The 18,928-nt window shown below is 27.8% G+C and overlaps 1 protein-coding gene across 1 annotated transcript in view; it reads right to left on the bottom strand.

Annotated features, from left to right (window-relative positions):
- The window catches only part of LOC129980571 (uncharacterized), a 191,550-nt gene extending 173,799 nt beyond the window's left edge, over nucleotides 1-17,751 (bottom strand). Inside the window, exon 1 of the mRNA XM_056090928.1 lies at nucleotides 17,113-17,751. Coding sequence (XP_055946903.1) covers nucleotides 17,113-17,254 — 142 coding nt within the window. The 5' untranslated portion in view covers nucleotides 17,255-17,751. The remainder of the gene's footprint in view (nucleotides 1-17,112) is intronic.
- Nucleotides 17,752-18,928: the final 1,177 nt, after the last annotated feature.

The following is an 18,928-nucleotide window of genomic DNA, read 5'->3' as shown; positions in this document are numbered from 1 at the left end:
AACTAAAGCAGGAAAATCTCCATTACAAAGAGAAGTTAACAACATACTTGTAATATCAGTTTAATAAAGTGGTCTATACTATATAGTGGTCCCTTTCACTATACTTAAAAAAGACGACAACAAATTTTCCTTAAAAATAATAAATATTTAAAAATGTTTTATAATATCATTCGTCTGTACAATAATTAATCTTTTCATTGCGTTTCTAGAAATGCTGTTAAGTTTTCTTGTACTGATGCATAAATAAATAGTAAAAGAGACAAATAAAATACTTTTTCCCTTTCTTTTCTTCTTTTTCATTATACATTTTGTTAAGAATAATATCTGAAAATTTAGAAGAGTTGATAAAATAGTAACAGTTAAAACTGCTTCATTCATCTGCAATGGTATTTTCAATTTTCATTTTTTGATACTCAATATGATGCAGCTTGAAAAAAGTCGATTATGTATTTGACTTTCTGCATCTTATATGCAAGTATGTATTTGTCCAACTTTCATTCATTGGGTTCAGAGTATAATGCAAATTCATAATGTCTGTTAATGTCGAAATTACGCACAGAATTTCATTTAAACAGTTGTCATGTCTTTCATTAACTCGCTCGAAAATCCAACGAAAAAAAAAACTCCAACCAAAGAGTAAACTCCATTGACGGGTTTGCATTAACAACTATGATAGTTAAATCACATGCCGAATTTCATGCATATAGATTTTTCCGTTTTTGGATTATCACGCCCACATCGACTCTAACGAATATACTTCCCATTGACCCGTCTTCCCAAACTTCGACAGAAATCTCCAAATTCGTTATAAAGACCATTTAATTTCTTAAACTTAATTTATTTCACTCTTTATGTTTTGTGTTCACAAACAGAGAAATATGGTTCCAAAATAAAAGGTTTCTTTATGTTACGTTTTGTTTTTATATAAAGATTCATCACAATTTAGAGGTAAAATTTCTTGGAGATTACAACACTCCATCTTTCGACTCTTTGGGAAAAATTAAAAATATTTATGTATCAGACGATCACAATGGCAAAATAAAGAATTTTCTAGAAAGGTTATTTTTCTTTTTAAAACAGAATTCTGGCAAAAATTTTATTTATTTCTTGAATAACTGTTGTTGGGAAAATCCTGATATAAATCCCACAAGAAATAACTTTTCTAACTGATATAGATTTCGTTTGAATAATGTTTTACTTTTCATCGCTTTTTATTCTTGATGTTCCACCTAGTCTTAACGAATTTCATATCCATCCTCTAGAAAATCATTTTAACTCTAAATAATGTTCCTTATTCTTTTGGTTCCTTTTATGTTATTATGAAGTGAACGACGTCATCAAGAAACTGATAAATGCGCTATCAATGAATGCTCTGACATCAAGTCAGAAGCAGAGCTCCTGTTATTAAAGCCCTCCAAATCCTCAGATACGACCACTTGGCCAAGATCCTCCTGTCGATCATCTTCTTTGCAGCATTTCCAGTTCATGGATGGCATTCGTCGCTTGGAATATTCAGATTTATTGAATCAAAGCTACTCATTGCTTAAAATCCAATACTGAAGGGAACTTTCTTTACTTAGGACCAGTATATGAAATGGAAATGAATTTAAAAATTTAATTTTGTTTTCATACGAATAGCAAATTCATTCCCTACTCTTTAAACTAATTCTAATAGAAGCAAAAAACATGAAAATATCTTTAAATATAAAAGCTATAATAACAAATATGAAATATTTTTGAACATATCATTTGAGAATTAGTTAATATTGAATATTTGACATTGCATGCTTTTTCCTTTCGATAACTTCCTAGCTTTCAATGGAAGTTAACATTTTATTATCAAATGATTCACGGAGGTTCTCTTTTTTTAGAACTTGTTTTATACACATATCATCGTTATTATGACAATTTGAAAATGGAAACAAATAGATAGAGAAATATTGCTGTCATGAAAAGAGTTGCTTGCTCCAAACATTTCAGTTACACATGAAACTTAAACAGATGAGCTATATATATACTCTAATAGCTATATCTTGACACAAAATTCCGTAAATCATTAATGATTCCTGATGTTGCATCAAAATTTCATATGCATTACAGCATATTGATAAAATGCTGCCGTTAAACTTTTTATTTGCTCATTCCTGAATAATAATATATTATTTTAATTTTGATGTATATGGAAAATTATTCATGATATCTATGGAGTAAGCTTCAATTAAAGAGGGATACCTTAATGGAATAAAATAGATTTTAGTTAAAGAATGAAGATAGCATATACTATACTTAAACGAAATTTCCTTCTAAGTTAAAATACTTGTTATATATGATATTATATATATATATATGATGTTATATATGAATAATGATATATTCATCAAACAATGATGGATGTTGTCTATGATGATAACTTGCCAATAATAGCTTGTTTTACAATTCAGCCTTCCTGGTAGTGTTTGACTGAAAAGAAAACTTTAAAACTGTAAAAATACTTGGCAATCAGAATGGAATGGATTTAAAAAACTCTCAAGACATTTATTGTTTCAGTGCTTGATGAATATGGGGAATCTAGCTATTTATATATTATAATTTCTAGGTTTTAATAAACTCTCTTCCTTCTCTGATTCCTGGTCTTACTTAGCTATATATTCAAATGTATAATCTTCCTACCTATAGAATAAATATGTGCACAATCCTAATTCTTCATGTGACTTCACGAAAATTAACATTAGGAAAAGAAATCAAACTGAATATTAAAGTATTTGCAAAAGATAGGGCTGCAAAATAGGAATAGGTAGAGCTGCATAGTAATTTATTGTAATGACATATTTTGTAGTAGAAGCTAAGGTAAGAGTTTCAAAATTGTTATGAAATTTTTGATTTATTGAAATAATTGGAGTTTTTAATACTTTTTCTTAATAATTCATATTACATACATTCATACAAAATTTATCTTCATGCGTTTTAAAACTGAAAACTTTTCTTTTTACTTATTTCTTATTGTTATGAAATATTTTCTTTGATTTAATAGACATTCATAAATTTTCTGTATTCATTTTAATCACAATTGTTTTTTCCTTGTTTTTTTTGTAGAATGCTGTTTAATAAATTTTATTATTTCACCAAATTTTTGCCACTGTCATTTGATGATAAAAAATTATTTAATATTTTGAGATATAAAACAAAAAGTAAAATATCTACTTTCACTCTTATTTGCACGGTAATATTTTTAGACTACAATCCTTACAGTAAATTGTGAGATATAAAATCTTATTATACCGAATTCAACGATCAGGCCAAAACAAGATATTCTAATAATCTAACTTAACGAACTCATACTGCAATGTTCCGGATTAAAGGCTCTAGTTTAATGACTTTTTTTCAAAGAATTTTACTTTAAACATTAATTAGAATTTATTAGTGGTTTGTTAAAGAATAGTTTGATAACTTTGGAAGAAACCAAACATTCAAAATCATTAGAAAAAACACTCTAATAATCCTCAGTTCGTTTTTTATTCCAAAAGGAAAATTTGTGAAGTTTTTATTTTGAGAGATATTTTCATGACAGTTAGAAATTCATAACATAAGGTTTACTTTTTTTAATCGATAGAGAGTAATGAAAAAAAAAATTATACTGATTTTTATTATGGAAATAAAATGAAAAGCAGCGAATAAGCTTAAAATAGGGAAATTTGTAGTAGTAGTAGCTTGGCCTTCGTCTTTCGATTTTTCTTTCAATGCTGTCAGTTTATTTAATTTAAACTAATATTTCGAAATATATTTTGAAGAAATGTTGTTTATAGCATTGTCTGTCACCTTCCATTAAGCATGGTTATTATTTTTCTCATATTAATCTTTGCACCTTCTTAGACAGATTTTTTTTGTTTGCATTATCTTAAATAGTAAAAACAGTTTTTATTTTTATTTTTATGAGCATTACAGAGTTAGAAAAGCATCTCTAATTTTTCTGGAAATTACTTTCGCCCTGAATTTTATAAAACTTCATGATAATAGAAATTACATGCTGTCATTATAAAGTAAGGTAAAGTTTTATAATTTTGGTATTAAAATAGATAGTACTCGGTGAGAAAACCCCATCTTTTATCAGACCTTGGCCATGTACTAATTTACCGATCTTTGGAATGCTTATGATTAGTTTCAAGAAAGCAGATATATCATCAAAATCCTTAACATAGCTGTAATCGTTAATGCTGAAATTCACAGCATTTATTGGCATGTAATTAGAGTGATTTGAATGCTGTGCTTTTCTTCTGTTTTCACGATGTTCTTTTTTATTCAACTTACTCCGTTTTTGTCTAAATCAACAATCATTTCTTCTTATTTTTAATTTATCTTTCTATTCGCTTTTCTCTCTCTCTCTCTCTCTCTCTCTTTCTGTAGCAGGCCCTCGAAATTACTTTTCATGTCAAAAGGCAAGGCAAATCTCGAGAACTCTATCATTAATACCAATTTATACAGAAGGTGTTTACACATTTAAGTAGTTTTGGGGTCATTTATTTAATGTTTAAAATTTGAAGTCTACTTTTAAAAATTATTCCATTTTTTATGGACTGTAAGAGTGCAATTGATAAATGACTCCCATGATAGATGGGCACTTCTACTAATTTTCAGAGTTTATCAATCATCAATAATTTACGTTTAGAAAGAGATCGTTTCAAAAGAAAAAAGATATAAAAGATAGATAGATAAAGATATAAAGATATCGTTTCAAAAGAAAAGTCTTCTTCTTCTTCTTGTGTACATATGACTACCCTACCAACATTGAATGAGGCAGTATCGACAGGATTAGGTACAATAACCTACAAGTGAAATGTCAGAGGACTTGGTCGGAACAGTTGAAAAAGTATTCATGCAATACCTGTATTAGTGTTTCCAAGCGACACAGGTGGTGTTCTTTGAAGTTTGAATTGTAGCTCTGTCTTGATAGAGTATTACTTACTTGATAGAGTAGATACTTAGATAAATAAACTGAATTTCTTCTATAAATATAAGAAGTAAAGCATCCCTTGACAGTACATTAAGTCTGATTTTAATATTTTTACCATTTTTCTTATTTTTAATTTCTCAGTTTATAAAAATTCAGAGATAATTCTAAATTTCTTATTGTGTAATGGAAGTAGGTTTGCAAATTCTTTTCCTTTCATTTTCAATTGTTGTTGTAGTTATTTAATTATTTTCTGTTAATTTATTCTCTTATTCTTATTAAAAACTCTTTAAAAAGTCTTCTGCCACACTCCTTAGCAAAATTTTTTTTGAGCTTTATGTTTCTTAGCTTTCTTATGCCGCAAATGTTGGTAAATTATTTCATTTCATTCCAGTTTAGATGGTGTTCTTTTGCAAACTGATCTGGATCTTGATTCTCTTTTTAAGTGAATCATGATCAACAGAATAAATAAATTGAAAAGATGCAGTGTTCTTACAATAGAAACTCATCTCAACGTTTTAATCTATATGTAAAATAAACCGTTTTCTTTTGGCACGTTCAAGCTCAATCGCTGTATTTGCAAAACTGTCATAGTTTTAATTATTTTATTTTTGGGGCTTTTAAACTCATGGGATTTTTTAACGAATTCGATGATGTGTGTTTTGAATTTTTTTCTTAATTTTGGAAAAATAATATTTATACAGAATCCCTTGTTTGTTTTAAATGTTTTAGTGTATTCGTTATGATGTATTTTCGCTTTGAAATTGCATATTCGGTTAAACAAATTTTATTATTTTATGTATTCAATGTGTTGAACTTTTTTTAATAATGTATTTTCTCTTTGTTACTTTACTCGCCGTTGTTTTTGTTCTTTTCATGTTTCATTTTTAGAGCACTCTATAAATGGAAATTTCTCTATATCGCACTTTTTTGTAAATTAATAAATATTACAAAATAAGAGCAAAAACATTCAAAGAAACACTGGTAAGAGTGCACAAGTTCTAGATGTTACTAAACAATAAAATATGTTTAATATTTTAATAAAAGAAGGAATGTTGAAAATAATAGTTAAATAAACACTATAAAATTGCTTAAAAATTAGAGAAATATTAATACTGAAACAAGCTGTTGTCACAATATTAAGCTTAATTTTTTGCATTTTAGAATAATGTTAAAATAGTTTTGAGCGATTATATATCCCAAAGTCATGAAGGAATAACTTCAAAAATTCCACTACTTACTCTCATTTCATTCGTTATTTAGATGTTAGGAGCTTGGAACTTTTACATAACGTAATTAAATCTTCAAGCTGCAAACGAACATTTGCTCGAAATTATTCAGAAACCAATCAAGGAGTGTGGGATTGTATAAGATGGAGTCTAACAAATATCATTCATTTATATATGTATACAAATAAAAATAATAATTAAAAATAATTTACTGTTTATTTATTTACTTATTTTTTGTTTATTTACATTTTATAAAATTATTAACATAAAAATATATTATTACTGTCATTTTTAAAACAAAAAAAATCATTTTTGTCTTGTTTCTTTAAATTTGTTTATCCAATTATTCTTAATTATAATTTTAATTGCGTTCACGCCATCCTCGAATCGGACAAGTTTCAATATAGAAGCATGAAATAAATAGCGCGTCGCTTGTTATCAATTCCTTTTTCAAATTTTCTTTAATAAATTATCAGAACGATGTATATTTCATTATGAATATCAATCTATTTATGCATCAAACTACAGAATAATACCAACGTTTATGATTTGTTTACTTTCAAAACTGCTGATGCAATGGACATTCATTTAGTCTATATCAGCAAAAAATTGAAAAACCCCTCATGAAAAAGAGAGAAAGAAGAAAATAAAAAAGAAATGGAGTTTAAATTAATTTAAAATGTTATTTATTTATTCTAAAAGCTTTTATCTTTCGTTTCAGGCTCTTCAACATATGAAGAAAAAAGAATGAAATATAATTTTGAAAAATGCATTTATATCGATTTTCCGTAAATGTATTTTATGATTATGGTATGAAAAAATAATGCGCTTTTGTTCAACTGCTAGGATTAAAACCCTTTCCGAACTGAAACTATAGAATGCGGTTAAATGTACGAGTTTTTAAGGTTGCATTTAAACGAGTAAAACTCAAACCAGATCTCGCTACTTATAATTTCTAATGCACTTAAGATTTTAAATTACTAAATAAAAATTACAAAATCTCAATTAGGATGTCATTTTACAGTACGCATTTTGAAAGCAAGCATTTTTGCTTTTCAGAATCCATTAGATTCGTCTGAAGTCCGCTGAAACGATGGTCTTCCGGTGCTTTTAAGATTTTGAAATTCGGGACTTTCAGGATCTTATGCCCGGTTGATTTCTTGTTTCTCTTTCTTTTTAACTTTTATAAAAAGTTGTGCAGAGCTTTCGCTAAAATGTGGAACTTTTAAATGTTATATTAAAAGTTGAAGCACTCTGATAGAGCGATCGACCAAATAACAAAGAAATCTTTAATGTACTTTGATATGAAGTCAACCAGTAAAGCTAAATAAAAGGTTTTTAAAGTAATACGGCGATTCTTTTATTTCAAAAGAAGAAAGAAATGTGCTTTTGTAAAATGCTTTTACAGTCGCTTATCTTGGATATTTTTTTTCTCTTAACAATTATTTTTTTAGTCCTATTATCTTTTTTTAGATCGTATTCTGAAAAAAATAAATTTAATAAGAATAAACTGAAACAGACAAATAAAAAAAGAGGTAAAATATATGACGTTTCAAGATGTTAATAAATGCAGATTTTAACATTCACGTGGCAATAACAACCGATAAATTGTCAGATTTGATTCAAAAATTGGTACTGTCATTCTGAATAGAAAGTAGCAGGCTAAATTTAATGTATGGAGCTTATTTAAATTTAAGAATTATCGTGTCCATATATATAATAATTCTAAAACTTACAAACGGCTTTTTACATAATTTTTACTTTTTTCATTTTCATTTCAATCTAAAAGATTATTTCTTCGGGTTGTCGTATCCACAGAAAAAGAGATATGACTTCAAAACTGATGTTTTCTTACTCAATCGGATCTGAACCATGGAGATACATCACAAACTGAAGGCCAAATTGTTTGATGATATCAATACTTTATTTTTGAACGTTTCATTTACAAAATTTTATTATATTTTAAAGGCTTGCATTCAATAAAAACGTTTAATAAAGTATTGTAATGTAGATAATTTTCTTCACAATTTCAGGTATTTTAATTATTTTTAATTTTCTTGCATTGTTTTAAGAAATCTATTCGTAAACATGCTTAAGATTATTAACTACTTAAAAAAAAACTACAGTTGCAATTAGAGGAAAAAATACATTATTGTGCTTCCTTTATTGAAATACTTTATGTGATTGATTGTTAACGAATTATTGAAAAATTCATTGTTAAAAAGTACTAGTTTGAACTGAAAATGATATGAAATTTCCGTGACATTGCATATTTTATCTCAACAGTTGTCAAAGACCAATTAATATAAAAAAATCAAAATAATCCTTCTCAAATATTTTAATTAAAAAGTTAACTTTCTCACTTGTTGACCAAAGAAAGTTATTTTAAAATAATTAAATGAAAAATTTCAATTCTTTACATATGGAAGTACCATTGTTTCAATAGCAACAATAAGAAAGGCATTGAAATATGTTACACAAATTTCATTAAATTATTGAGATCGGTGAGCATATTTTATCCAAACTTTATACAGTGAGACATATTTTGCACGGAAGTTCTCGACCAAATTAAGACAGAGATCATGAGAAATGTTTAACGAAGAAGTATTAAATATTTTACAAGTCTTTTAGGTTATAAATAAAGATTAAATACTCCGAAAGAAGGTTTTATCTTTACAAAGGACTAACATATTTAAGGTAAACTAAATATATGATGTCATGCTAGAAACGAAAATTCTTCTGAAAGTTATAAAATAGAGAATCACCTAAGAACATGTCATATAGTTATTTTTATTTATAAAGTAAATAAAAGAAGTTCAAGAATTATGTCGGACATATCGAATCTCACAGAAGGGGAGATTCGAAATATTTATTCTCATAGAGACTTATTATGAAACAAAATCTTGTTTATTCGATGATTCTTTCTTTTAGTTCTCTGTTAGTAAAATTAACTGTGGATTTTGCACTTAAAATGAATGTAATATTTCTAATTCAATCTGTTCTTTAACAATAAATCCTTTAGTAATATTCATTATTGTATGTTAAAATATATTAGCACAATTCTTTTTGAAATAATTCCTTTTCACTTCTCTTCATCATTTTTATAGAATACCTTGACATGCTAAATACATAGCAAATATAAATGTTCGAAATCAAAAATCAAAAATAACATTGTAATAAAAGATGCTGTGGCGGCACACCCTTTAACATTCTGCGTGTCTGATGTTGAATTCCAGAATTAAAGTGCAGAGGAGCATCTGAGCATAAATTAATTGCTGATTAATTTATTCGTTACTTTTTCTTAATTCTCGAAAAACATGAGATATAATGTAATTATATTTTAGATTTTTATGTAGAAGAAACACATGTTAATTAATTTTTCAGGCTCCCATTTCATGATGAAATAACATTTCCATAATAAAAGAAGAATCGAAAATTCTTTATGTGAAATTCCAAGCAAGAAAATTATTATTCATACGCTGCATCTGTTGATTAGCAAAGAATAAAAAAAAAATTCATTGTGACTTTAATTCTTAAGAACTGAAAACTTTTTCTCGACTTGCTTTCATTTCTGACAAATAATCCCAACTACTACTGAAAAAGACGTAAAAAGTATTTCAGAATTTAAAGTCTGCTTATTTGTAATAAATATTTAAAAAATATTTCATTATACTTTCATTTCTTAGCTCCTCTAAAGAAAGAAAAATAATCTTGATAATATATTATCGTGTCTCAGATGATAATGAATTTAAATTCTATCAGCAATAATAAGTAAATAATTCACAATATTAAAGAGATATTTTTAAGAATTGCTGTCCATTTTAATTTTAGTTATTTTTTATCATAATTTTATTCACTAAATAAATAAAAGCTAGGCTGTTGACTATCTTTCTGTTTTTATAAGAGCGTCTCAATTTGACTGACATATCAAAACGAGACTTAATGGAAGAAATGCTATAGTCTAATTTAAATAAATAGCTTAAAACTTAACTTAGACTTCATCGGATATATTCTTTATAATTAAGCATTGTTTTTAAAATGCATCATCTGCAAGCAGGTTTTAGTATCAAAAAGCAACATTTAGGCACTTTAGGTATTTTTGACAACATCAAAATGATAAATTTTGTATGCAAATAATTAAATAAATGAACAGGATTGAAGATGAAGTCAGGCTTAGCAATTGTTTGAAATTTTTTTATTTGAGTTTTCTTCATTCAATGCGAAATTTCACGCTTTTAAAACTACTAACTGTGAAATTCTTTAACATATTAGCTTAATTAACTACTCTAAAATTAGACAAACTACATTCAAAAATGAGAAATTAGAAGTGGGTAGCGGAAGGAATTGATATGCATCATACAGCAAACGAACTGCTATGTTTTCACAGAACAATTTTTAAATTTTTTATACACTGATATTCTTAAATTAAACTATTGCTACAATTTGCAATTAAATCATTGATACGATTTTGTATTAATAAAAACAAAAGATACAAAATACAAACTAATTTAAAGTAAAAATACAATGCAAAAATAATAGATTTATAAGAATGTTCTGAAAATTTAGGGTACAAGAAAGTAACTATAATAATTTATTGCACTTGTAACAATGAGTAAAGGGAAAATAAGGAATTAATTAAAATTCATTTCATGAAATATCCGTGAAGTATGCGTCAACCACTGTGTGCAAATCAAACAAGATACTAATAGCCCTGTAACGAAACGGGAGAAGATTGGTCGCTACAAAGTAACACAACCGATAAGGAAGTATCGAGAAAAATGGAATCTATCAAAGGGTAAAACCGATGATCAGCTCAAACTGAAAGATTCAAACAACAGACTATAGATAGTAAAAAAGTAAGAATGGAGAATACGGAAACTTTGAAAAAAATAAAAAATAGAATATTAAAAGTAAAAATATAAACACAAAATAGTCCATAACATTAGAAAAACATAATGGCATTTATAGTCATTAATGACTAATCATCATCCTGTTATTTTATAAATCTTATCTCAACAATAAGGATGTTCCTGACTCATTACAAAGTATGCTTAATATTGATTGCGCATATTCCTACCTAGATTAACATAAAACAACCAGTGATACTTTTTTCTTATGTCTGGTAGCTTACTTATAAACTACTTAATTTTTTTATGTTTATCTCTTAATTTATGGTCACAGAGAATATGTTAACATGTAAGATTAAAATAAGAGAATGCCGCCATTCTCCAGTGAGTGTTGGCATTCTAACCCTTGAATGCTGATATTCACCTGTGAAAGTTGACATTTGTCAGATATCTGTTTTTCACTGTAACTTATGTATTGCATTCAAACTTCTGTGGAAAACAAATTAACTAGTATCAGGATTAATTTTCTGTCTAAAAATAATTTGCGGAATGAAATAAATATAATATCTTTTATTAAATCTTATAAATAATTCTTTTCATACCTTGGATAATTTATTAATCACATTAAATTAATGGACCGACATTATTTTAATATTTAATTAATTTCTTGTAGAAACTTAAAAAAAGAATGTTTTAGAAATTGAAAGAAATAGAATATATATAGAAAAAAAATAGTTTTTAATATTTCCATCATTAAAGACAATTTTTAAACTAAAAAAATTACATTTTGAGAGTTAATGACCATTAAGAAGCAATGACCGCACATTATCATTTATCTCGTGATAAATAAAGAGTCATTGTTCTCATTTGCTTTCAATGTAACGTTTGAAAATTCTGTATTTGAAAAAATATATAATGAAAAGCATATTTTCAATAAGAAATATTCGTGGATGAAAGTTTTGAGCTTCGCAATGTAATGAAGAAAACCGAACGTACATTGTGGAAGTATTTTTTTCCGATTCATTAAAACCACAGATTGGCATGGAGTGACAATTTTTGCAACAAGTTATCACATCCAATATCTTTGATTTAAATTATTGTATGTTATAATTATCGCGTTTACATACAACCAAAAACGCATACCAACAACCTGTTAAACCTTTTATGCTTTTCATTCGGATTTTGGCGCGAATCTACATTTTAAAGGGTAAATCTATATAACAAAATTTATTCATCTAACTTTATTTTTCTCTCTACAACTTTATACTTTAGTTGTTGCGTTTATTTGCATTTCGGAAGTATAAACTTCTTCTGAACAGATTTAATTAAAATGTATAAATAGAGAATTATCAACATTAATGACACTGAATTTGATAGAAATCTACGGAGTTAGTGGAAATACCATAAACCAAATTCCATTCATCTAGTTTAAAGCTCATCGAGGTGTCGTGTTCACAGACAGACATGTATAGTTCTAAAAGTGTGTGTGTGTGTGTGTTTAATTCATAGATCTCTGGAAGTGGAGAATCGTGAAATCTTTAAAATTTTTGACCATGATTTTTTTTAATTTTTATTTTGTATGCTTCGAATGCTAGGAACTGAAAACAAGTACGCTTGTTAAATGTTTTTCCTTTTATAATCGGGTAGAAATTTCTATTTCAATCCATAATTTTGGTGAAAAGTTGAATTATCAAACTGATTTATTCAGCTTCTAACGTTTCGTGTAACTATATTCACATTCAAATGATTAAACGATCTTACTACAGACAGATTTTGCAGTATATTAGGAGCAAATTTGAAATATATATTTCTACCATTTTTATTTTGCTCATAAACTGATATTCGAAAACAGTTTTTCTGATTCAAAGGAAGACCAAAGCGTGGAAATTCATGAAAGGTTAAAGGTTGAATAAAATTAAAACATTCTCTTTTCGTCCTTAGCAAATTTAATATCCCTTCCAAGAGACGTTTAATGATTCACGTCTCCTTACATTAGAGTTTCAAGTGACAGTTTCTTTCATTCGCGTACTTCATAAAACAATTTGTTTTCTCGCAAATTTAAAGTATAAAACAATTTTTTACAGTAAATGCTTCCATGACACCCGTTCAATATATCTGAAATGGCAGAAATGGGCTGAATAACGCAATGCGCTTTTAATAATTATTCAAAGGGAAATTTCCGAGTCTTCCTTGAATTTTAGAAAATAATAAAACACCGCTCTAACCCGATGTTGAAGTCTGATAAATGGGATTTTAATTTTCTTCCCCCAGCATCTGTCACGTGTAGCTGCGAGTCGGACGATTCTGGACATTGATTAGGCGATCAATGGAACGAATGTTTTCTCCCGCGTGGGCGTGTGGAAGAGTAATCCTCACTATGATCTTATTACTGCGTCAAGTCTTATTGGAGATCATGTCACGGAGAGTATTTAGGGTTTCTTACTTCTGGATCAAATCAAATTTTAGTTCTCGGGATTTACTTCTGAACGTATTCTGTAAGTTAATAATTGTTTTGAGAATTTGATGAAGGAGAACCGCCAAAATGAATAGGCAACGCAATTTCAACCTTAAACTAAACTTTTTATGTCAAGTCCAAGAAGAAGATATATCGCAAAATTATCCAGAAAAGAATGAAAAAAATGAGTTAAAAGGATTTATCCTAAGTTGTGATTATATAATAAGTTATAACTGTTCAAGCGTACAGTTACAGATCATTTGTAAAATAATACATTTGACCCCAGATGCAAAGAAGTGACCGTTTTTACTACAGGGAAGAACTAATTACATAATATGAAAAATGATTAGGTAAAAGGTACAACACAGCATAGTGTGATACAAATTCACAATATCGGAATACAGCTCTGTCAATAACAACATGATATAGAAGGTGGTTAAAATTATACTGAATGGCCCTAAGAGATTTGAAGCTCTGTTTCTAAAGAACAGGATAGAAATCAATGGGTATTTGTTACTTAGATCATGAGATCCAAGTTTCCATTGGAAAAAAAATTAGTTAAAATTTTGCCAAATGGTTCCGTCGTACTCTTAAAAACCATACGTTAATGAATAACTAATTTAGTTTTGTTATAAAAACGATGCATATGGTTCGACGAAATCATTCGCGAGAGGTAAACATACCACTGACCAAGAAAGAGCCCGAAAATTCTTTCATCAGAATTCAAACAATGCTCCAAAAGCACTCTGTGCCTAACAGCGGATGAAAAATTTAAGGAATTGACTCATATCGTTAAGTGCAGTTAAATAGATGATGTCAATAAAGTTTGAAGAAACCATTTACCTGGGATGTTTCACTGGGAAGGGGACGACATGCAACGGAGCCAGCAGTTGTGGAGAAAGTTGCAATTGCTACAGCTGAAGCATCTGCAAATTCTTCAAATGCTTTTGTAAATGGCCATTAAATGACACGATTAAATGCATTTATTTCTCGTATTTCTGTTGGAAAAATCTGTTGACAAAATTTCAATTTTTTTTCCAACTAAAATTGTTCCTTTGAATGAAAATGGTTCCTTTCTACGAGAAATAAATGCAAGCCAAAACATGTTGAGGATAGGTCTTGTAGCCTGTAGAGTGATCCTTTCGTATTTTGCATTTCTGATCACACGTTGCTGTACAGTATATGATCATGTATGTTTGACTAACTTTAAAAAATTTTATAAGAATTTTTTGATTTGCCCTGTCAAATAAGTGGTCTTCAATAAGTTCAATATTCTGTTATAAATTCGGTATTACTTTCAGATAAATAAGAAAATCAATGAAATGAGGTAAATCATTAAGATTAGATTAGTTATTAAAATTAGAATCAAACATGTTTTTGTCAGAAATGCACATGAAAATTCCCTTTTAGAGATATTCTTTTTTTATGTATTCAAAAATTTTAAGTGGGATTTATTATTTTGATCAAATTTTTAGAAAGCAAAAAGAAGTTCCTTGTAAATTCTATAACCCTGAACTTCATCATTCTTTGATTTAAAAAGTAAGGTATTTCAAATAAGTTTTATTGAATACGTGTGTTTCAACAAAAATACATTCTGCAGAACTAGAATCAAATATGTCTCTTCCCCAGAATTCCATTCGAAACAATTCTAATAACCTGATTATAGCTTTAGAAAGATTCACCTACGTCATTAAAATGAGTTACATCACTTCACAAAACACTAGTAAGTTGTAATAAATTTAAGCAGTGGGAATTAAAGATTATTCTTCATAAATTTGATTTCAAGAAAATAATTAGCATCTTTATTACTTCTTATTGGTATTTATCTTATTAAATAATAATTTCAATAAAATTGCATAGATAAACTTCAGGAGGGGAAAATATTCATTTTGGAATTAAATATTTTGTATTAAGCAATGAAGTCTCACGTCTTAAGCAGCAAAGGTTCCAACTTAAGTTGTAATCAAAGTAAGAAAATATTAGTGATATGAAAATATAGCGTCAAAAGATAGCATAATAATCTTTCCAAATGCAGAATTGAATATTACATGCCCTACAAAATAATGATAAAGAAACTCATTATTGTTTTGAAATAAAAACAATATTTTTGTATTGACCACCGAGATATCAGACATTCGGATATCTTCACTGATTATACCGCTTGCAGTTTCCCTGCAAAATTATTGTTTTCCTAATTTAGAATATTTCATCCTTCCAATTGAAGATGCTACATTTGAAAATCATTGTTTTTGCAGAAATCCACGCCATTTTATATTTTTGTATCAATTCTTAATACAAATATATCTATTTTTCGCTTATAATCCATTTTGCTGCTGACTTTTAGCGAATTTTATTCTTTAGTTGCTTCAGATTACTGAGATAGAATATTTTAGAATTTTTTTTAATCCCTGATGCGTTCGATTTCAATAATTTTATACATATGAATAAAAGAATATAATAAATTGTATAAGATAAAAATAAATTGCATAAATATTTTCAAAGTTTGTTAATGTGTTAATCAATAAACTTAATTAAATATTGTTTAAAAATAAGTGGTGACCCCTTCTAGAAATTTGAAAATTTATTGGGCATGTGATTATGTAATATTTATAACAATGAATTAATTATAAATTAAAGTCAGAGAAAAGATTTTAAAATAAAATAAAACAATTTTTATTATAACAATAATTGGAAATTAAATACGTAACTATAACAGAAGAAAACCATCCTTTATTTATCATAATATATATATAGATGGAATGATTCAAAAGCGTATAAGAAGTTTGGAGTTTTTTTTACATAAAACAAAAAATAGTTATTAGAAAAACATAATGGCATTTATAGTCATTGATGATTAATCATCATCCTGTTCTTTATGTAAATAGTATCTCAATAATCAGGATGACAGTGTTTCTGACTCATTGCAATGTATGCGTAACATCGATTAAGCATATTCTTACCCAGATTAGCATAAAGCAAAAAGTGATACTTTTTTCTTATGCCTTGTAGTTTACTTATAAATTACTTCATTTTTTTATGTTTAAGCTTCTTCATTACTTTTCTAATGAATAAGCTTTAATGGCTCTGATAGTATTGCATTATCGATTCAAATCTTGAATATTTACATCTTATTATTTTTTATTTATACCATAAATATATAAAAACAGTTTTACAGGAGTTATAATTTCCACCCGTTATTGATTTTGCAAGCCAAATTATCTTTGTTCTAAAGATAATCTTCATCTAATCTGCAAAATACGTTTCGACATTTCGAAATTTGAATATGACTTAACTAATTGTTTTTGTTTTGTTGTTTTGTTATAGCCATCAGTCACTGCGCTGAGCCTAACAACTGCAGAAAAAAATCGTATTTGATTTGAGAATTTTTTTCTTAAATTTAATTATATTAAGAATTTTTCTTTCATTTTGTATGAATTTTATTAAATTTAGAAAACGTATTATGAACAACTTAACATTTCCACTATGACCTTTAATGATTTTACAAATTAGTGCATACAGCTTTTAACTTTTGTTTGTTTAGTACTCATTTAGTGACATGGAACATCACATCTGGAGTTTCTGGAGTTATGTGTCCTAAAAAAAAGAGAGAAAAATGAAGTTGCCGCATTTTCTTACCTGTTGGTCGTGGATGAGGCGGGTGCATTCTGCCCATGGGATTGCGGACGTTCACGTAAGAAGGCATTGTTGTGAAATCCTGGAACGAATGCGTACCGTTGAAACTATTGATGTGCTCCAGTTCATTCAACAATGCAGTCATTGCTGTGCATCAAGCCCGGCGTGTCTCACGACCCGCGACATTGTCGATCACGCGCAAGATCAGGAGCATTCAAACTGTTTGTACCACGTACAGTTGTAGAGTGCTGTTTAAAATATCTTTTTTGCAAATGGCCCTAAGAACATTTCTGCATTAACAGTATGCGAATGTTTTCTCAAAGTCCTGTCACTCTACTGCTGAAATTAATTAAAATTGAGTTTCATAATCAGCTGAAGTGTCACTGACATTTCTTCATTGTATTATTTAATGACGTCTTTTCAACTGAATTTCGTTAAATGGATTAAATTTTAGTTCAGATATTCGGAAATATTCTTGAATTCAAACATTGTTTTCTGACAAATCTGAGTCTCAAAAGTTTATTTTGTCACTTCTTAATGCAAAGATTGTTATTAAGTAATACCAGTCTTATTCAAGTATGATAATGGTAAAAGTACTCCAATAATTATAATACACAGAATAATTTCTTGGGTTTTGCTTTGCAAATGATGGTTACAGTAAACAGAGTCAGTGCAGCATTCTATAATCTAGAATTTTCAAAGATTTCCGATTATATCACGTTTCACATTCCCAAATAAATACATATTCTATTATATAAATTTCTGAGCAGAATTGAGAGAAATGTTCCTTCGTCAATAATAAGGAATAAATTTCAATAAAAATGAATTTCTCATTCAATAATAAGGAATTGAATATAATTATTAAACAGTTTTCGTTTAAACATTTAGAAGAGGAAACTTTGATATTCTATTCCAGCAACTGAATCAAATATTTTGAATTCCAAATAAGTCTTTCCTTCAGAAATATATTGCTATAAAACAGCTAATTATTTTCTAAATTAAAATGGACAAAATATTGAATACATTTCGTATATTCGAGCAAAAATTATACATCTTTAGAAATGTTGCATCTACAGAAAAATTGTATTATATTTTCTTTTAATAAATTCTCTTGAACTTTCGGAATCTGAAAGAAGCTTTCCGCATAATTTGCATTAATGAAAGAAGATAAATGTCAAACGCATCATCTGCTTTATTTATGGGATCTCATAAATATGTATAATAGCATGTTATTTCATAATTGAAACTCTTTAACTAAAATCATCCTAGAATTTCTTTCAGATATTCTAAAAATTATTTAAACAACATAGTTTTCTACGATGTAATAATAACAGTATTTGTTTCCCTCTACTTTATTTATCACCCAGTGTTTGAGTGCCACTTTTAACGATACATTAACTATGAAGATAGACAGAAAATAAATCTCTGTGAATTATGTTGTTAATTTATGATCGGACCTTTATTCGCCTCGTCATTTCATCCAGGATATCCGTCCAACGAACCTGCAATAAAAATAACAACTTTTATAAAAATGAAAATCAATGTGTAAATATTTTATATTCTTAGCAAGTTATTTTCTTTAGTATAACAATCTTGATATTTTATAATATGTTCTCAACTAAACAGCATAACTAAAAATGCGACATATATTCGAGATAAAAAGAAGCTAAAACTCTTATATGCAGTAAATATATATGGCCTCCCAAATGATAGTGTGGAGGTTGTTCAAATGCCAGAACAGCGATAAATATCGTTAGATGGCTGCATATTAGAAGAAAAGTGATCCAAATCGGTTAATATCGGTAATTCTTTAAATGAA

This window comes from Argiope bruennichi, chromosome 8, assembly GCF_947563725.1.
Source record: "Argiope bruennichi chromosome 8, qqArgBrue1.1, whole genome shotgun sequence".
NCBI classification, from domain to species: Eukaryota; Metazoa; Arthropoda; class Arachnida; order Araneae; family Araneidae; genus Argiope; species Argiope bruennichi.
Note: the sequence above shows the minus strand (reverse complement) of the source record. Positions and strands in the feature narration are given on the sequence as shown.